Consider the following 22,276-nt stretch of genomic DNA (forward strand, 5'->3'; position numbering starts at 1 on the left):
TCAAACCGGGTCTGCGTTTGTCAATCATCACAATTACAATAATAATATATCGATATATTATTACGATGATAACACTGCTTAAATCAATGTCGTACAAACGCAGTTGGCAATTTCCGCCATACTAATATTGTGCTCAGTGATCCGCCTATCCTAGGGTAAAATTGAAAACAATATAGTCCAGGTGGGTGGGTCTGACTATACATAATATGAGGGACACCGTTAATTTTACGATTCGTCTACCTGGGGCGATAGTGTACAAGAAAAGTAATATTATGCTGCACATAGGTTAGATATTATATATCTTAAGTATTATTTTATTAATTTAACGAAGAGTTACTGCACAGTTCACGTAGTTCACCTACGGAGACTATTATTAAATTAGATTTATAAACAGACAAGCGGATGACACTGAGCCGTATTCACTTGTGCCGTTGTCACCGGTGACGTCATTTTGGTATGATACTCTTTTCAACATAACAGGTGATTTTATCTAAGGTCGATACCTACTAAAAAACCATTTTCATTATTATGTGTAGCGTATGTGCCTCCACAGGGTGGTTATTATTAACTGACTTTTATTTGTTTAGCAAAAACGTGGGTAGCTTGATAAACTACGGCTATGCGTCCAAGTGAGCTTCTTGGATTAATCATGCGACAAGTCAAACCATCCAAGAATCCGAATATCATACGTACATTCTACGTCTCGCTAGTGCGTAGTATTCTTGAATATGGGTATATTATCTGGAGTGACTGGAGTCCTTATGAAGTTTCCTACAAGCTTATTTTAGATTACCACCTTGCACGAAAAAGCAAGGGCATGGTTATTACTATTAAAAAAAAGCTTATTTTAGAGCGCGTCCAAGATTTATTGGAAAGTTTTACAAGACATCATTAATAATTATTAATAGTAGAAATAACACTTTTGCATACACAAGACCAGTGACGATAAACAGTGCAGATTGAGCGTCGCTTGGGGGCGGTAGTTATTTGAAGGGCGGCAAATCGAGAATCATTTGGAAAATATATATAAATAGCTATTATTATTTTAAAAAATCAGCTCCCTGTTTTATCGGGTTCATGATGTCTAGTTTACTTCCGTAGCCCTTCGACGTCCTTGGTGACCAGAAACGACACGTGAAAATTTGCGAATGACTACAGTCTGATAACTAGTAGGTACGCACGGAAGTTGCGTTGGTCGTCGAAATTAAAGATGCACCCTCCCATTACAGACTAGCGTCCCACCTACCATTCCGGGTCCACGATTTTAGTCTGTATCGAAGTGTCACGCCTTCATCGATTATCGATTTAATAATGCCTAAAACTTTGCGATCTCAAACTAAACATAATATTATCATTAAACATATATAATTTAGAAAAACACTTTCTGAGAGAGTATATACCAATAGAAAAAATCTTTTTTTTTTTTTTGAAAAAAGTAAACAACCCCGGCCGGGAATCGAACCCTGCATCTCTACGGGTAAACGCCCCCAAACGACGCATTTATCCAATATGCTACGGCGTGACATACTAATTGCGACAAATTTTAACTATTGGTCACTTTTAATACCTACTCATCAGCGCTCTTCGAAATCAAGCTACTTTGGCAAGCTACTTGTTTTTCTAAATTATATATGTTCAATAATCAGAATGATAGATATATTCTTAAATCTTGTGAATTATTCGTTTGAATAAAATAAATAGTTAATTATATAATATCATTACATATATTAGAACATATTTCTTAGATATTGGAGTCATGAAAGGATGATAAAAAAATACTGTATGAAAAATGGGGTGGCATTTTGGCGCTGCCTAGGTGCGGCATTTTGTCTAGGAACGTTACTGCACAAGACGTCATTTTCTACGGTAGTGGCAAAAATGATGATGGGAATGGTTACTAACTTTATAGATAGAGGGACCTACGACAATCTTTTTCTGTTATTTTACAGTTTTACACGATGCATGTTCCTGAATTATAGATCCCAGCCAAAATTTTCTGATAATTAACAATAATATAGATATTTTTCGTACATCCTTGGATGGGCTTTCCGCCTAGTCCTAGTGCAGGGATGGCTAACCTTTTTACGTACGCGTGCCAAAATTTCCCAAATATTATTTTTCGACTGTCTGAGGTGCCGACCAGTTTTTCATAGGAAAAAAAATATTTTTAAGAATTAATATTTAATTCTGTTAAAAAAGTAGGAAAATTACCATTGAGTTCTTGAGATTCTATCTTTCGCCGTGTTTCAAACATTTTTATATCTTTTATTATTTGAATAATTTAGCATTTTACCACGCTCCTTCGTATATTCTTCCATTTTTAGCGATAATGTTTGAGGCGATATAGCAATCAGCTGTTGTCGATAACGAATGTCGATAAATTTCATCAGGTTTGTTGATGGAATATTTTCATTTTTAAATACCTGATTGGTCTCAAGCATTGTGAATCGAAAAATCAGAGGTTCACGAGACGGCTTCTCCCGCCGTCTGATGAGGTCAGTGCGATAATATTATGTGTGACGCATAAAGCCTAAGGACCGACCTATAAAATGGTAATATATTTACATTAATTTTACAAACGTAATGCTTATTCTTGAAATGTATAGTATTTGCATGCTATTTTTTATACAATGCGATCTGTCATTTACGAATTTCGTTGTTTCTTTTTGCGCATCGATATGTATCTAAATATTATTCGTAAAAATAATATTAAAAATCGAAGAAAATACCCATGGCTATGTCGTCATTATTTAAAAATTTATTTGTAAAACTCTTTTGTATTTTGTTTAATAGGTCATTATTTTCTCGTTAAAATAAAACATTGCCGTGCCATGCAAAATCATCTCGCGTGCCACTGGTGGTACACGTGCCATAGGTTTGCCATCCCTGTCCTAGTATATATAGGTACTGCAAGGAACCAGTCACGAAACGCATATGACACGATCTTTTCGCAGTATTCACACTGACAGGCACACACCGTGGCAAGCACGACACTATCGATCTGCCACGATACGAAGCGCACGCACGAAGGATCACATCAGAGCTGTTTGAACTCTTATTTTTTTACGGTTCGGTTTCGATTTTTTTAAAGTAAAGCAATTATAATACACCTAGTTATCGTATTACGCCCTCTAACTTAAAAATATAAGAATAGGTTACTTATACTTGTTTTCACATCATTTTCAGCATAATATAATGAACAAGACAATTTGACCATATTCGCAAAACAACGTTATCTACGTAATACGAGTAACCTATTATCAAAATTCACATTATGCGATTTTGTCATTTGTTTAGTAAACATGTCAAGTGATTGTAAATGCATCAATATATTATTATAACATAAAGAAAATTAGTTGGATATTTAATATAACTAACTATACATAATGTAAAACGGTACTGTTCGGTTAAAGCGGATACAGCGGAAAACGTATTTTGAAAATAGCCGATAAACTGGATTATTTGTTAGGTTAAGGGGGGACATGCTCGTCGAAGGTCAAAATTGAGTTTTTATTGTATTTTCAAACCATGATCCTGGACACTCCTTAAACGTTGTAGATAATCAATTCATATAATTTTGAAGCCTTATTATCCTTTATAGTTATTTTAAACATTTGATGACTGCATAAAGTATTTTTGTTACATAAAATAGTATTCTTTTAAACCTCTCGCTCTAATGTTTTAGAATATAGTCATATTTCGGTACATAACTGTGCAGTGGTGTTAAGATTTTTTACATTTATTAATTTTTAAACGCATTTATGAAACCACTAGTATAATTTATTATGAGATAATTTTTGTAAAATATTCACGATAAAAAATTATATTGATAATCTCTGTGATCCCAAATTTGACAAGAATTAGGCATTTTATTATTCAAAAAATCGGTAAGATTAACACATTTGAAGATGATTCTAAAGATACTTATTATAAGCTATGTCTTTGACCATTCAAGTGTGATAAAGATCTTATGAATAATGATTGCTTTCTAATAATTATTGACCTAAGAATAAGGTAGTGTTTTTTTGAAATACGCCATTTCTTTTGTCATTCCCCAGTGGTTAAGCTACAACATACGGCCGTAGCCATAAATTGACAAACTATAATTGAAGCAAGGAGTAAAATGATATTGACGCGCGTGTTTGAACATGAGTTGACATAACACCTCCCTTCAAAAGAATAAACTTATGGTACACAATTTTTTTACCATGAGTTTGGTTAAAGAAATTATAATCATATTAATACATTGGTTTTCGAAAATAGATTTTGTTGTGAACAATAGATTGTGATGTGTGACAAATAGATTTAGAACAATTGAAGTCATATTACATACAGGTATATATATATATATATATATATATTTTTTTTTTACATTTAGAAAGACAATAAAATTCTTAATATTAGTACATATTATAATAAAGTAAATAATAACATAATCCTTTGAATGAGATTATTTATTGTGAGGGATCTAAATTAGCTTGCTTAATTCTATTTGTGTGAACCTTAACTAACTTATTCTGAACCTTAATTGTAACATTTAACGGACTGTTAACCTTGACAATTTCGTAAGGTCCTTGGAAATTAGGAGATAATTTTTTTGATTTATTTATTTTAGAGGCGTTATTGGTTAAGTATATTTTATCACCGATTTCAAATGTTCTTAATGTTTTGTCCTTGTTATACCTTATCTGAGTTTTTTCTTTTCCTTTTATCAAATTGTTTCTAGCTATTTCATGTGATTTCGTTAATTTAAGTTTAAGATTATCGATAAATGAATCGTATGTGTACTTGAATTCAGATGTTTTTAGAGCTGTCGGCAAACTTGGTGGATTTCCAAAAACTAATTCGAATGGTGTAAATTTTGTGGCGGTATGCGGAGTAGTGTTATAACTAAACATGGAGAATGGAAGCCATTCATCCCAATCGGTTTGATTCGGAGAGATATAATGTTTTAGATAATCAGCTAAAGTAGCGTGACTTCGTTCTAGGGATCCATTACTGGTAGGCGTATATGCGCTAGTTTGTATCTGTTCGATTTTAAAAAGTTTGGCTACTTCCTTGAGAATATTTGAAGTAAAATCCTTTCCTTGATCGGTAAGTATTTTATCTGGAATTCCATATTGACAAATAAATTTTGAAGTTAGTTCCTTTGCAATGGTTACTGCTTCATGATTCGGGATTGGGTAACATTGAGAGTATTTTGTTAAATCGTCTTGGAGGGTTAATATATATTTGTTTCCACTTTCGGTTAAAGGTAGAGGACCTACTATATCTAAAGCAATACGTTCAAATGGTTTTAGACTGGTGGTAGTAATTTCTATGGGCTGTTTTAAGTTTTTTCGGGATATTTTATTTTTTTGGCATGATTCACATTGTTTAATATACATTTTAATATCCTTTTGCATATTAGTCCATCGATATTTAAGTCGTATACGGTTCAAGGTCCTGTGATATCCTGAATGTCCGCTTAAAGGAGAATCATGGTATTCCTTAAGTATTTGTGGAATTTCATTGTGATTAGGGTTTTTTTTTTTTTTTTTTTTTGTGATTTTACCGAGGCTTTGACTGCGACTCGCTGTCATATCGCCTCTTCTCTTCTAGAAGGGGATCCTTCGATCAGGTCCTCACTCCTATTCTGTTAAATGGCTTTATAATTATTTTGTCTAGCTCTTCCGTCTTTCTTTCTTTCTTCTTTAGACGCCAGTGTTTTATGCACCAGAATCGCTCTCCTCCGTATCCATCCCTTCTGTATTTTCGATGCATCGTGTAATCATTGAATTTCAGATAGTCTAATTCAGACCTCAGCCAAGTCTCTGAGATTAATGCTATTGAAATTTTTTGTCTTATTAAGTAGAGTTCTATATCATCCTTTTTTTTTGCTTCATACTTCTGGCATTCCATTGTAAAATCCTAATTTGTTTTTTATTATCCATTTTGCTCCAGAACCTCCCCTAGAATTTCCTTTAAGTGTCCTTCTTTGAATTGTTTGCATACCCAGTCCACTGCTTTAATTATTAGTTGTTTAATGATCTGCTGCCAGTCTCCCCCTTTCAGCAAGACTTTCATAATTTCTCCCATCGCGTTAACCTCTGTCTTCCCCTTTGAATTTTTCTTATTTTTTGTAGGCTTTACGCTACTACCTGTAGATATTATTGTTGAGCCTGAAGCTTCTACCACCGCTTCTTCTTTCTTTTTGTTTTCCTTAGTTTTTTGAATTGTTTCGCTTTCATCTCTTCCTACGATTTTTTTTTGTTTTAATATGTCAGCATAGCTATTATTTAACATATTTTTTTTTGCTTCCTTGAAAGGTATGTTCATTTTTTTCATTGCTTCTTTGCAATTCTTTTCCTCTTGCCACTTTGGGCATTTTTGGCTGTTTGCCGCGTGGTTACCTTTGCAATTGATGCACGTAATTTCCTCATTTTTTTCGCAGGTTTTGTGGTTTTCACCACACTTAGGGCACGTTTCTACTGTACGTCCGCAATTGTTCGCGATATGCCCATATCGCCAGCATTTGTAGCATTGCATAACTCTGAATACATACGGTTCTACAGCAAAAGAGACTCCATATATGTAAATTGTTCTCGGCAATATTTTCTCCCCAAATTTAATACTGACTGACGAGGTCTTTGTCAGCTCTCCTGTATCACCTTTTCTTGTCAACCTCTTAAGGTTGATTACTTTTGCATCACTTTTGATTTCCATTTGCAGTTCTTGGAGGTCCATATCAATATCGACTTTTCTTATTACTCCATAAGAGCAGGAGTCATTCTCTTTGGTCACAAAACCGAGATCTTTGAGTTCTCCAGCTTGTTTCACTTTATCTGCTTCTTTTTCGTCTTCTACTTGGATGTACGTCTTTAAATTTTTATTGTAAATTTTCTGTACTTTTACTCCTGCCTTATGCAGCATCTGCGCTATTTTCAATTTTAATGGAATTTTACTTCCCGTCGCTATCATGACGATGTTTTGGTTTCCCTTTGGAGTGACCCCAGAGTCTCTTCTGGGTTTTTTTCCAGAGGTCACCGTCTGCCATTCTTCTTCTTTTTCTCCGACCACTTCCTCTTCATCATCGTTTCTCTTCTTCTTCGTTTTTTTGGTTTCATTCACTTTCATCGTGGTGTTTTCCATTTTATTGCTTTTGCCGTTCACGCTGTCTTGGAATTCGCGCAACAGTGTGAACAAAAAACAGTGTGAACAACCCCTCGCTTCACAGCGTTTGACGCACTCCCCGCACAAAGTGCACTATCCGTGCAACAATAAATATTTTTCACTTTTTCTCAAGCACTGGCACTGATTGTCAAAATCACATGGGACCACACATGTTGAGTTTATTGTCAAATTCATTTACAAACAATATTATTTTTGTTGTATCCCGTATTTATAACCGTTCGCGAGTAACCAGGCGAATAGCGTCCCGTATACGCAAGCGAAGTTGTACAACCTCACTCCACCGCTGTTGGCTTCCGACTGGTGATTAGGGTTAATTATTGTATTATGACAAATAGTGATATTTATATTTGAGTTATTGAAAACATATTGAATAATCTTTTTAATTTTTTCCCAATTGAGGTTATCCAAACCACAACCGAGTCGTGGAAATGAAATATTTGGTTCTTTGTTATTTTTAAGAATATTTTTTAAATTTGATAATGCCAGAAAAACGGAATTATAGTTTGGTTTTTCCCAAAAATTTTGTTTTGTGATTAAGTGGTAAATATTATTTTTACGAAATTTTGATTCGAGTACATCTCCTATTCTCGAATGTGTACTAACTAATTCATCATGATTGGTAATGATTGTACTTATTTCTAAAGCTATCCCTTTGGACATTGATTTATCATTTGAAATACAGTGCGCAATTGATTGTTTTTGATTTAGAAGGGATTCGTCGATTTCATTTAAGTTGACATTGAAACGTTCATTTTGTTTCTCGAGAAAGTCATTGTATGAATATGAAGGATTATCGGTAAAAGGATTATTTACAAGAACAGTATTTTGATTTTCGATTCGGGACAAAGCGTCAGCATTAGAGTTTAATTTACCTGGTTTATAAATGATTTCGTAATCGTATTCCTCTAATTTTAATCGCCATCTAATGAGTCTAGAACCGGGATCCTTAACATTAAAAAGCCATGTGAGAGGACGATGATCCGTGATTATTTTAAATTTTCGGCCATAGAGATAGGGTCTGAAGTGTTTACAAGACCAAACGATCCCGAGTAACTCCCGTTCAGTCGTAGAGTAATTTGTTTCAGCCCTATTTAGTGTACGAGATGCATATGCTATAGGAAGATCTCTGGATATAGGTCCTTGTGATAATACGGCCCCTATAGCAAAGTTTGAAGCATCCGTTGTAAGGTTAAACGGTTGCGTGAAGTCTGGAAATTGTAAGACTGGTTCAGTAAGTAATTTATTTTTTAATGTTTCGAAAGCATCATCTTGAACCTTAGTCCATTTGAAAATTACATCCTTTTTTAATAAACAAGTAAGATTTTGAGAAATTTTTGAAAACTCTGGAATAAATTTTCTGTAATATCCTACGAGACCAAGAAATGATTTTATATCTTTGGTATTTTTAGGCTTGGGATAGTTTGTAATTGATAAGACTTTTGAGGGGTTTGGTTTAACTCCATCTTCGGAAATGATATGTCCTAAGTACGCAACTTCGTGACGCATAAATTCGCATTTATCCGGTTGCAGTTTAAGATTGTGCTGGTTAAGGCGTTGAAAGATTTCGCGTAGTTTCTGAGAATGGGATTCTATGGAGTCAGCGTATATTACAATATCATCCAAGTAAACAAAGCATTTAATTCCTTGTAAACCAGAGAGAACATTATTCATTAGTCTCTGAAAACACGATACCGCATTTTTAAGCCCAAAAGCCATTTTAGAAAACTGATAATGTCCTTGATCAGTGGAAAAAGCAGTTTTAGCTGAATCTTTAGGAGACATGGGGATTTGGTGGAAACCGGAGGCTAAATCTAGAATTGTGAAATATTTCGAGTGACCCAACTGATCTAATATTTCGGTAATATTAGGAATCGGATAACTATCATTAACAGTTACGTCATTAAGCTTTCTATAATCGATAACGATTCTCCATTTCTTTTTACCTGATGCGTCATTTTTTTTAGGTACAATCCAAAGAGGCGAGGACCATGGTGAATTGGAGTGTTCTATTATATTTTGCGAAAGCATTTTCTCGATTTGATTTTTAACTTCTGTCTTATGTACTTCCGGATACCTGTACGATTTAGTATATATTGGTACTTGAGATGTCACAGGTATTTCATGATGCGTAGTGTTTGTATGGGTTAATAAATCACCATCTAAATGAAATATATTATTGAATTCTTGACATAATGTTAAAACTGAATTGGCTTCTTCCGTATTTAAATGGGATAATCGTAATTCATTTTGAATTCGTTGATTGCGCGATGGATTATTATCTAAAGATTCTAAAGTATTTGCAAAGTAAAGAAAACTTTCGTGTTCATTAAAAGGTTCGAGGTATATGTGATTAGACAATATATTAACCGACTTTTCACTATTATTAAGAACGGTCGCATATACCTTGTTTCCAGGACGTACCTTAGTTAGAGCACGTGATAGGAATACATCTGGAAGAATTTGAACATCTGGTATTATACCTTGGTTAATTTCAGGATTTCGAACAACTAATTCTATAAGTGTTTCAGATCTAGGCTTTAAGGTATACATAGGATTATTGATTTTATTAAATATAGGAATAATTTCATCGTGTATATGTAATGTATTAGTTTCATAGTCAATTTTCGCATTATTATTGACGAAAAAGTCATGACCTAGTAATCCGTCTAAAGGAACATTAGTGACATGGTTTGGAATAATGTGAATAGTATGACGAATTTGCATATATTTTAAAGGAAATTTTAAATTAACTGTTCCGATAGTTTTTACTGGATTCGGAGAGTTATCGATACCTTTGAGCGTGACGAGTTCAGTTTCATTAACAAGTTCGTTTCCATCTAGGGAACTTATTTTTACTAATGAGATGTCGGCGCCAGTATCAATCAATAATTTTAGATTTTTTTTTTCTGTATATGGAAATTCAACATACGCTGTACTTGGTTCTAATGAAAATATTCTGCCTGAATGCTTTGCACGTTCCGGGAGGAGGCAGGTCTCCTGGGGTGCTGGAAGTTTAAAGTGTTTGGATAATTTTGCGAATTTTGTGAATTTTGCGGAGATTGATCGAAAGAAACATTTGGATTTGTTTGATTAGTTTGAAGCTGAGAAGGATTCGAATTATTTTTAAACGATTATTGTACTGTCGTTTTCTGCACTCTTCGATTAAGTGTCCTGATTTTTTGCAATACCTGCACACTTTATTTACTGAAGTTATGAACTGATTTATATTTTGATTGTTGTAATTGAAATGATGTGACTGATTATGATTATTATTTTTATAGTTTATGTGCATACCTTTGAAATCATTTAAAATCTTATCCTCGTCTATAGCCACGTTTGATGCTTCTGTTAATGTTGTTGGCTTAGACAATCGAACTACCATAGACGTTTGAGGATGGATTCCTAGCATGAAGGTATTTAGAGCACTATCCTCGATTTGTTTAATCCGACCTTTTAACTCGTCGTCATTTTTATGTATAAGTCTGATTGCATTGATGAGGTTATTTCTGCAATTCTCTACACGCTGAATAAATTTGATAATAGGTTCTTTATAATCCTGTTTGCAATTTCTGAGTTCTAATTCTAATTGAGACGTATGTTTATTTTCACCGTAAGTAGTATTTAGAAAAGATTTGAAATTGTCATAAGATTCAAATTTATAATTCGAAATTGTATATTTGGCGTTGCCTACTACGCAGTGAATCATGTATTTTAACAGGACGGGTTTTAATTCATTCGGACATATTTCAATAGCCGTATCACAGTCATTAAGAAATGGGTATAGATTTTTCCTTTCTCCATCGAAGGTTGAAATAAATTTCATCAGGGTATCTAAGCTTAGTGACGACATAGTATTATTGTAGTTATTGATAATTTTCATATAAATGAATGAATAATTAATTTACCGTTCTGTTGTGGAGAATAAATACCTACACTTTACACTGTCACTGTTATATACACTAAGCACTTGACACTCGGAGATTATGTCTTGATGATATTGGAGATTTGAAGATCTGATGGACGCTTGAAGAATATGAAGCTGTAGCTTGAAGATTATGAAGCTGTAGCTTGAGAATATGAAGCTGGAGCTTGAAGATTTGAAGTTGGAGCTTGTAGAATTCGAGTTTTGATTTTGAAGAATTGGAGAATTGGAGATTATTCGTCGAATTTAGGAATTTGAAGATATTTGAAGACTCTTGCTTTAATGATTTTGATGATTTAGGAGAATATACAACTTTATATTATTAAATAGATTTTTAATTTCCGTTCGTTTTTCACAACGATGTACTTTAAAAAAACAATTAGTTTATACGTAATATTATTATGTGTTTTATTTTTAGGATTCTTGCTATTTTTAAAGAATTTGAATTCACCGTTAATTTATTTCACGTTATTTTAGCTTTATCCACACTTCCTGACACCAATTTTATGTTATGGGTTGGTTTTATTAAAAGATATTATTAATTAGATTTAACGTTTTCTTTTATTCCGATTTATAACACAAAATCACATACAATTATTATTTCTGGTAAACTAATATAATGTTGAATATTACAAGGTACACAAAATTACAAGGTACACAAATGCGTCCTTCTTGTGAGACGTCCAGCTGTCGAGTGGTTTGTTATTCTGGAATACTTCTAGGAAGGAAACAATAAAAACAAACAAAAGAAATGAACAAGATGCGACATGTTTCAGCCGCTCGAACCCGCTGGGTGACTAACTAACGGTACAAATTTGAATGGCACATAACAGAGTGTCCAGAATCATGGTTTGAAAATACAATAAAAACTCAATTTTGACCTTCGACGAGCATGTCCCCCCTTAACCTAACCAAACCTAACCTAACCTAACCCAACCTAACCTAACCCAAACTAACGAATAATCCAGTTTATCGGCTATTTTCAAAATGCGTTTTCCGCTGTATCCGCTTTAACCGAACAGTACCTGTAAAACTATTGGAGTGTTCTCTTCTGGCACTAATTTCTTTCTAACCAATCAGTATTCCTCATACTTAGGGATTGCAATACCGATATTTCAAAACCGGTATTCCAATATTTATCAATACCGGTGTTAAAAATACAAAATACCGGAATTTTCAGTATTAAGAAAGCACACTCGTTTACGTTTTTGAAAATGAATTACAAGTTATGTGCTGCTAAAATGCAAATATTAGGTATATTGAGTGAATCCAACAGAGGTAAAAAAACAATAAAACAAATTTCATCAAATATAATATTTATATAAGTAATTGTCGCGATGAATTATCAAAATATTATTTCGAAATAGAAAACATCCGTGACAAAAATGTTCAATTATTCTATATTATTGATGACTGTACAAGCGTTGAATTTAAGAAGCTTTTCCTGCAGCCGGACATATTTGCACTTGATGAACTTTTGAGGGCTTTAGTTAAAATTATCAATATATTCAAATTATTTGTAAAAAATCACTAGTTCTACAATTATTTTCAATACATATTTTTAAATGTCAACATAATAAATGTAGGTATGTAGGTTTATGCTATAAAATAATATTTTTAAAAGATTTTAATAGCTACATTTTTTGATAAGCACCTACTTCTGTTTTTTTAATGTTTAAGAAATACCGGTATTCAATAAAAAACACCGAAAAACCGGTATTGGCATTTTCATTCGGTATTGCAATCCCTACTCATACTGTCATGGCGGATTTTGCATCATAAGAAAACTCTAGAAAGTCTAGAAGCTTCGTGTATATTTAAAAAACAATTGAGGTAAATCGTCAATCTCACTCATTAATATTCAAGCAGGTAACTTATTATTTTTTTGATTTTTTAATTGGATTTTTGGAGAATTTATTTTGGCTAAGTTATGGTCGTATGTATTGAGTTGTCATTAAAATAAGGTGCATGCAAAAACAATACTAGAGAGATTATAATATGAAGAATATTTTAATTTTTAACCATAACAAGTATAATAATTTCGATAACGAGTCAATAAGTCAAGTCGCGTTTTGGTAGTAACCCATTTCGCCGATTCAATTACCAATTACCTACATCGCTACCAAGTTATGCTGTTCGCGGTGATATCATTAGTAAACTGTTATCAGAAATTATTTTAAACTAAAATGACGTACTTACAACAAATTCCACAAACATCAACATCTCTGGATCCGCAATATTATATATATTAAGGGGTTCGTGTTTCAGTTCAAGTTAAGTGTGGGATCCACATGGTTCGGTTCCAATTCCGTTTTTAGCTCTTGTCAGAATGCTCTGAATATTTTACACACTATATGTTGATGACTTAGACTTATGTACTTGTATATGATTGCATTGTTACTGGAAGACCAGGATTCAGGAATGAACCACGACCTGCAGCCCTATGTTTATATCACTAGTTATAACATAGGCCTGCTGGGCGCGTAAGTCCCTAAGATAAGTGCATATCTTTAAGGTTTTAGAGGTCAATATCAGCAACTTAGATTGCGTCGCGTACAGTATACATCAGGGGTAGTCAACCTTTTTATACCTACTGCTCACTTTTTGTATCTCTGTTAGTAGTAAAATCTTCTAACCGCCCACCGGTTCCACAGTAATGTTATAAAGTAGGGAAGAAACTTTACGTTATAAAATTTATAAAGCAGAGTTACAGCAAGTTAAAGCATATAATAATAATTACTTCCCAAACACTTTGTCAGACTTTCGCTAACTTTGCTGGGACTATGCTATTCTGGGACGAGGCTCTTTTGTTTGCGGTCACACTATAGTGCCATTTAGTTTCACTTACGTAACGTGAACTAAACTTATGCGAGGGCGATACAAATAGTATATTTTCTGAAATTTAAATTTTCACGGAGAATTTTATGAAAACATAATGAAAATGTTTTTAAAACCCCTACCGCCCACCATGAAAGCTGGATCGCCCACTAGTGGGCGGTAGGGACCTGGTTGACTACCCCTGGTATACATACATAATAACACTGCATATAGCAAGTAGTAAATCTACGGAAAAAGGTAGTAACCCATAACGAAACCATTTAAAATACGATCAAGCAAGACACATCTAAGCAAATCGAGTTAAATTGGCTACTCTGGTTGGTGATTAGTGCCAATGTAATCCAGATGGTTCTGCATCGCGCTTCTTATGCTTAAAATATGCAGTAGGTATATTATCAAAACGAGAAATACACAAGATTACTAGATATTGTACAAACATATTGATGTAGCAGATGTCAATTAATTGAGAGAAATAAAAATACTGAATAAGACGAAACCATTGATTACCAGATAAAATACAGATTTTAATAAAGTATTGTGGCCGAAAGAAAACTATCGGATTGTTTAATGTAAACATTTATTTTATTTATATCAAATTTATGTTATAATACGATATTGTTAAATTTATTATAACTAAGTTTAATGATATGCTATTTGTTCAACAAATATAAGTAGTAGGGGAACATTACCGATTATGGAATAGTTTCCTAATTCAAGGAGAAGTATGCAGTGTCATCCAGCAAACAGTTTATAAAAATAATTGATTGTCACTAGATATTCACCACAACTTGCGAAAGTCCACCGCAACATGTGAGAAACGATAGTAGATTTAAGTAAATCAAAAGTTTTTTTAGACGATCACTCGAATTTTAAATTCTCTTCAATAATGAAATAATTATTGTAACATTTGTCGCATATGCAGGAGCTGCAATTTCATTCGTTGCGCCTAGCCGCCTGACGTCATTGTCCCGGCCTGTGCGCACGGAAGGGAGTTGCAACATTGGGCCCGGTTTTGATTTATGACCATATCCCAGTCGAGACGAGTTTCTACGTTCGAGCGGGGTAATATTAAATGGTGACTGTTGCCTAATATATTGAACATCCAATATTTATACATCCAATCTTAAATTACAAATATGGAAAACACACAAACATCAGGAGATTTCTTGAATTTCAAAAAAAAATCAAAAATCCTGTAAGTATCTATACAATTGGCAAACATATCCGTAGATCTACTGAAATTTCAGTAGACATGGCAACGCTGATTTAGCGGCCAGCATATTTTCATCTAGTGTGAATTCCCCGAATTTCGTAGCGGTATAGTCGGTTGAAAGCGTGGTGAAAGCTTTCACGGACCGGCGTTGGTCCGCGGACCACCGGTTGAAGAACACTGCAACAGACGGTTAAATTCCTGCCATGTATGCAATACTAAATGATATTCATTACTATTTTTAATTATTGCATAACAAAGGGTATCCAGTAACCGGTACAGTTCCCTTATTGGTGTGCTGTTTCTTCAGCTTTAATTGGTGATTGCAGCATCTGTGTGAGATGAATCGAAGGACCGCACTGCATATCGTCGTTATATCAGAAGTACTTTCGGTCAGGAGATTGTTCAACGGAAGATGCTGGCCTGGTAAGGATATCTATCTCCATGCTGGAAACTACTTCGAAGACCTTAGCTTTCGCTATAGCTCTCTCCCGCGGCGGAAAAGATTTGACAGTTGTAGCGATGCCAGTAAAGAACTGTTCAATGTCATCAGTGCTCTTTTTCGTGTCTAATATATATTTCAGCAATGCGGTAGAAGGCGTTTCTCCTTTTGAAAATTTCTTGTGCTTGAATGATGATGTTTGTTTGTGTTTACTCCGGTGTATTTCGGGTCGAGATGTGGTTTCTGTATTTGGTTTGTCTGCCCGAACTGGAGTCTGTGTTTCCTCATCGGATGGGCAATCCACAGAAGGAGCGGAACCTTCACCGTCCATACTGACTTCACAATAATCTGGAGCCTTGTCTTGTTCACGAGTTTCAGTTGTTGCAGTACATAAACTAGGCCTGTCTTTCAGATACGGTAGTAGAAACGACATCTCTTCTTCATATCTCCATTTTTTGCCAAGTGTGTTTGCTTGGCTACCTTTTGATTCTTTTTGTTTCTTTATAGCACGCCTGAATGCATCGCGTAATAACGCCCAAGATCTTTTGCAGTCTTTTTCTGTAAACAAAAAAGTATAATAATATTAGGCACATTATGCATATTGTTTGCAAATTTGTATCTACCTAAGTAAGATTAATTTCTATAAGTTCATCCAGTTATAGAATGTAAGTAGGTACGTGAGAATCAAACTTCTTAGGACAATGGACCAAATCTATGTGTACTAGGTATCATGGCATGGAGCGGTTTCACACGCAGGATTCACATATCCGACACAGGTATGACTGATACAGAGTTAACAAGCGTGTCTTCACGTTTGCGATACGTATATAACAATATACATACAAGATTCAAAGGTTCAAAGAAAACGACTTTCATTAATACCGAGGTGAGAATATTTTTTTTATTCTAGTCTAAAAAATAATCATACAAATGTCAAATGTAAAAAATACTGTCTTATCAGTAATGACATATATTATATAAAGCACTTGAACGTGATAACGCAGGTGAACACGCAGGTTCTAAATTCGATGTATTTTGAGGTGTTTACGGGTGTGATGAGTAGTTATGTGCTTCGTTGAGATACAAATGTAGAGGTCGTTAGGAAGCAGTAGGAATGGTGTGGATAATGTTACATGCAATTGGCCATTTAATGGAGGGCGGGGTAATTCTTTTTCGAAATTGGGATTTTCTTTAAATCTTCCAAAAGGTAGATTAGGAGAAAAAATCTACCAGGGTCGTCATCTTCCGGAAATTCTTCTTCTTCGTCCTGCTTCCACTTCAAACTTTTGGCTAGAACAGTTGCCAAGGCTTCCTCGATATCATTTCTGGACTTTTTCTTTCTCGAAATTGTCTCCGGCACATCAGTTTCAGGACTAATTTGTGTCTCGGTTGCTATCTCAGCTTCATTGTCCTCAACAGGATTGAGATCAGACTGAACACTACAAAAAATACCAGATAACAATTTTATTTTAATTAAATGCTATCGCAGTGCAAATTACCTTATATTTTTATTCTAAGCACAATTAATTCACTTACTCTCCGTGGGCCATAGATGGTATCAAAAACGACAAATGATCAAAATACATGTACGTTTTCCACATTTTATCTGATCCAAATTTTGTATTTTTTCTTCTGGCCAGCTCCCTTGCGAAAGAATTGCGGAGATTTTTCCATTTTTTTTGTAAATCTTTTCCTGAAAAAAAAAAGATTATTATATTTTACTTCCTTGCCAGTGAATGTTCTGTGAGCGATACACATTATTCGGTATTTCTAAAGTATGGGAATTTCAACAATCTATTATTAGCATTATCCAAGATGCGTGTTAAGCAATTTGGAATACATAGTTTAAAAAGTGTACGCACGAATCAACCCAGCTACGAAAAATAGTTTTAAAATTTATTTTGAAAAACAGCGATTATCCCAACTGTTTTGGGGCATTTTATTGCAAACACATACGAATCATCACACCAGAATTTAATAGATATATTATAATTATAAAGATACTTTCGCTCGTCGATGTATTGAATAGAATTTGGCATCCTTAGGAATGAGTGGAGTATTTTCCATAGATATTTAAATTTTGGGAATTGATATTATCACTTTCAAAATTACGTTTGAGAGAAGGATGAGTATTTATTTTCACGATTTTATAAGATCAACATGATTAAACTGTCTCTTCTACTTTATAAGATGGTTTATCACTTGGTATTTACTACATACCTACTACAACATACAACATATCGTCCGTGTTTTGTAAAAAGGGCGAATTAACCAAAATGCTACTTTACAGGAGGAGGATTTTTAACTTTTGACATTTATTTGTTTTTTACCTGTAGATGATTATAAATATCTAACAAGTTTATAATAAAGCTTAGAAAGAATACTGTCATTATAATAGGTATTATAATAGGTATTATATAATATTTTAAAAGGCCTAATATGTCACATTTGCTTTTTATTTCGTAATTTTAATTAATTTTATTTTAGTCGATTATCGTTTTTAAGTACTTTCCTGTGGAGATAAAAATTCGCCGTTTTTACACAACAAAGCTAGTGGGGTACATATTGTATTTTCATTAAAATCTCGATTTCGCCAAAATGGTTGATTCGCCCTTTTTACAAAACAACAACGAATTATTTCTACGACACATTTTAAAAATTATCACGAATTACCTACATACCACCACGTCCACCAAGTGAATGCTGAATAGGGATTGAAATACCGGTATTCCAGTATTTACCAATACCGAAAACCGGTTTTAAGAATAAAAAATACCGGAATCTTCGGTATTAAGAAAGCACACTCGTTTTTGTTTTTGAAAATGAATTATAAGTTACGTGCTGCTAAAATGACAATGTATTGAGTGAATCCAACGGAGGTGAAAAAATAATAAAACAAATGTCATCAAATATATTTAGTAAGTAGTAATATCAAGTAATTGACGCGAAGAATTATCATAATATTATTTCGAAATATAAAACATCCGTGACAAAAATGTTCAATTATTCTATATTATTGACGACTGTACAAGCGTTGAATTTAAGAAGCTTGAGGATTAAGATTTTTGAGGGCTTTAGTTAAAATAATTATCAATATATTCAAATTATTTGTAAAAAATCACTAGTTCTACAATTATGATCAATACATATTTTTAAATGTCAACATAATAAACGTAGGAAAATATATAGGTTTTTGCTATAAAATAATATTTTTAAAAGATTTTAATAGCTATATTTATTGATAAGCACCTACTTCTGTTTTTTTATTGTTTAAGAAATACCGAAAAACCGGTATTGACATTTTCATTCGGTATTACAATCCCTAATGCTGAACCTCTTGAAAAAAAATGTAAAATTGTGTGGGTTTTAAAACAAAATACCTAATAATACGATGGAATCCTTTAATTAGTTTACAGTCTATGTTTTAATGCTTTTATATAGGAATTGATAATTAAAACACTACAATGTAAATATCAATAAATAATTTTGTCAAGCTTCATAATTCTACCCCCAGATGCCTCTAGTATGCAAATTAGTACGGTAACGCGCCATGGTGTCGTATTTTTAAAGGTACATTTGAGGTTCGTATCATTCAACCTGAATTGAACAAATCAAATCGCACGGTTGTATTTATTGGATTTGGGACCGTTCGGTAGAATGTCTACGGAAACGCTTTTCTGCCGTTTGACAGATCGTCATTAGTCTATGAACCGTCCGAATTGGTTTGACGTTTCATGTCAAAACATTTCACGAGAACGGTTTGATTTTCAATGATACACTCAACCAAGCGTTTGTTATTTTATACTCATACAATTTGTACGTATATTGTCTATGGTTTAGTTTGATTTGTTTGATTCAGGTTGAATGATACGAAACTTTGGTCAGGCACAGTGTTGCCAACCGTACTATAATTATTATAGTATTTTTGTACTATAATTTTCGTCTGCGTACTATGTATTTGGTCGCATAAAGATGGTCAGGCAGGACCTTCCCATTAAAAATCCAGACCTGAATTTAGAAGCAAATAATAATTATTGGTTTAATATAGGTAATTTCAATAATTACGAAAATTAATAAAAGCAGGTAAGTACATTGCGTTCACGTCAAAACCACTTTGCTAGCAACAGATAGCATAATGGACATACCTACATACTTAAGACTTTTCAAAAAAAATGTCAATAAATAAATTACCTCTACGAACTTAAAATGCACTCACTCATCATTAATAAAACAAAAACAATGTAAATTTACTTAATAAAAAAACTTACCCATTTCGTTTCGCTTCCCGATATTCCAAGTGTCCATTTCATTTCCGTACATGGCATCCATGACGATTCTCCACGCATTTCCTCTTTTATATTTATCAGAATATTCAGGAACACTCTTGTCCCACAATTCACGCAAATTTTGCACAGCACCGATAAATTTGTCGTTATCAAAAACAGTATACATTTTTATTTACTGCGAGGTCAACAACCAGCGTGCATCTCATACAGTATCCCTCGTGTGAATAGCGTGTGTGTATGCTGTATTCCGCGGCCCCCCCGATACCCGATACTTCAGGAGGCGACTATCGGTATGGCATCGCAGTATCATGGATTGTTTTGTTAATGTAAACATTGTAAACGCTGTAATCGTCATACCTGTATCGGATACGTGAACCCTCCGTGTCAAACGGAATAGTTTTCGTCAAATTTCATTTATTTAAAGCCATCAAATACCGAAATAGCTTCAGTATATTACTTTCGACCGCAGAAAGGAAAAAGGAACCCTCAGTATTTTTCAAAATAGGTTTTATTACATAATAACGATGTACACGACTAAAATACACGTTGTGTCCAAATGATGTAAGCTGTAAATATCGATTATCTAAATTTAACTAGCAAAAAAATATATGGACGTGACGGGGCAAAACGACTTAACCATACTTTTTAATTAACCAATAATTAAGTAATATCAGATTAGGAATATAAAAACCAACTTATTAAATATCATGCATTGTCAAGTCAAGGTTGTGTCTATTTTGTATTTTAACTATGACCGAAAACCATAACAAAAATGTTTTGTGCCTCCTGAAAAAATTGATTCGTGTGCATTACGCCCTTTTCCCTTTCCAAAATCGAATTATAATACATAATATTATGTAGGGTCGATATTTCGATACGTTCGTTCGATTGCGGTACTAATTTAGCGATTTTTTCATAAATAAATCCCTCTTTGACAAGCATCATTTTATACCGATACCTTCTTTCGATACGATACCGATATCAGTGGATCTATTCTATACACAAGGCGGCTATCGACGGTAGTTTATCATAGTTATGACGTATTGAAGCAGTTAATTGTTACAATAAGTTAACCGTCTAAACACTCTAAACTGTCAAAAAGTGCTATGTTTTAACAGCCTCTCTGTTGTTTGTTAACTTTTAGGGCGAGATAGACAGTTTTCACAGTTTAGACGCAGAGCTCGAATTGGACCGGAACACACCGGAGCGCTGTTCCGGTTCATGGAATCGGTAAAAGTATCGCTCCGTTACATGGGAAAATAATTTGACCGTCTGAGGTAGATATGCCATATAATAAAAAAATCTAACATTTTTATAAAAATAGATAACTGTGTTAATATTTTCGTAAAATTGTATATTTCAAGCGCTGTTTAGACGTCTACCTTATTGTAACAATTATAATACCTCAATACATAAATCTGATAAACTACCGTCGATAGCCGACTTGTGTATCGAATAAACCCACTGGTATCGGTACCGGTGTCTAACGAAAAGGATCGAAGTATTTGTCAAAATGTATCGATACATTCTTAACAACCTAGTCATAAGATTGTGTTAAAAAATTAATCTCATTATTTTTTAAATTCATACAACTTCATCATTCAAAAAGATCATTCAGATTAGTTTTTTGCCATTTTGAATCGACGACAGGAACAATGCACAAAAATGTACATATTATATATTTTTTTGCCATATTCCCTAAGATAATAATAGGTATAATCAAACTATAGTTTATTAATGTAGCTATTAATAATAGCTGGGCAATCATTCGGTTTGAATGCTTTTCTGCCATTTGAGTGTCGGAATAGTGGTTTCGGCCACTTTTCATTCGTACAAATTGATCGCGTTGATTCGACGACAGTATGTACTTAATAACGAAACAATACTGACAAAATTGCATTATAATAAACCATACTTACTATGCATTTTCATCTTGTGTGAGATTTCCTTCCACGCCATGTCCTTCTTTTGATTATCACCATATTTCCTATCAGTTATGTCATACAAGAATGAATATTCCCTAACAACATCTATTAATTTTTCATTATCCATTGCTCAAGCGAAATGAAAGCATACGCAAACGCAGAAGGTCGTGTCTGCGCGCTCCGGCATGCACACTCAGACTGACCAATCAGACGCTTGCAGTGCAGACATACGCAGTCGCGTACCGGCACAGACAAAGACAAAACAAGGTGCGAGAGGAAAACTTGCAGGGACGACACTCGCACCGTTACCAACATTAGCATTCTGAGTAGGCATCCAAGAATGCAAAAATTACATCTACATTAAATTTATTAATATCGAGAGTAAAAGAGGTATTCATAAAAAATCGGATATTTTCTTAACAATTGATTTCATCGCAGATTTTCTCTGGAAGACTTTCACCGTAGGTATGAGATAATTTC

General features: G+C 33.8%; 2 protein-coding genes across 11 annotated transcripts in view; both read right to left on the bottom strand.

The window, feature by feature from the left end:
• CLIP-190 (Cytoplasmic linker protein 190) overlaps positions 1–22,276 on the bottom strand; it is a 183,843-nt gene that overhangs the window by 149,394 nt on the left and 12,173 nt on the right. The window lies entirely within an intron of this gene.
• Positions 13,001–21,979, bottom strand: LOC147064856 (uncharacterized). 2 transcript variants are annotated; one of them, XM_085958171.1, is made up of 4 exons: positions 21,791–21,979; positions 17,122–17,278; positions 16,816–17,024; positions 13,001–16,143 (listed from the first exon to the last, which is right to left on the bottom strand). In XM_085958171.1, the coding sequence occupies exons 1-4, from the start codon at positions 21,921–21,923 to the stop codon at positions 15,521–15,523; spliced, it is 1,122 nt and encodes a 373-aa protein (XP_085814297.1). In that variant the 5' UTR covers positions 21,924–21,979; the 3' UTR covers positions 13,001–15,520. The 2 variants fall into 2 exon arrangements, with proteins under 2 accessions (XP_085814297.1, XP_085814296.1); XM_085958170.1 differs by lacking the exon at positions 21,791–21,979 and adding an exon at positions 19,854–20,097.

The sequence above is a fragment of the Rhyacophila brunnea genome, unplaced genomic scaffold (assembly GCF_057557595.1).
Source record: "Rhyacophila brunnea isolate RB1 unplaced genomic scaffold, BYU_Rbru_1.0 scaffold_7, whole genome shotgun sequence".
Taxonomy (NCBI): domain Eukaryota; kingdom Metazoa; phylum Arthropoda; class Insecta; order Trichoptera; family Rhyacophilidae; genus Rhyacophila; species Rhyacophila brunnea.

Coding starts and splice junctions, on each gene's coding strand:
- LOC147064856 (XM_085958170.1), bottom strand. CDS start 20,037: ATGTATACTGTTTTTGATAACGACAAATTTATCGGTGCTGTGCAAAAT. Junction 17,279..19,853: donor CGGGAAGCGAAACGAAATGG/GTAAGTTTTTTT, acceptor TTTTTTTTTCAG/GAAAAGATTTACAAAAAAAA. Junction 16,144..16,815: donor TCCGGAAGATGACGACCCTG/GTAGATTTTTTC, acceptor TTTTGTTTACAG/AAAAAGACTGCAAAAGATCT.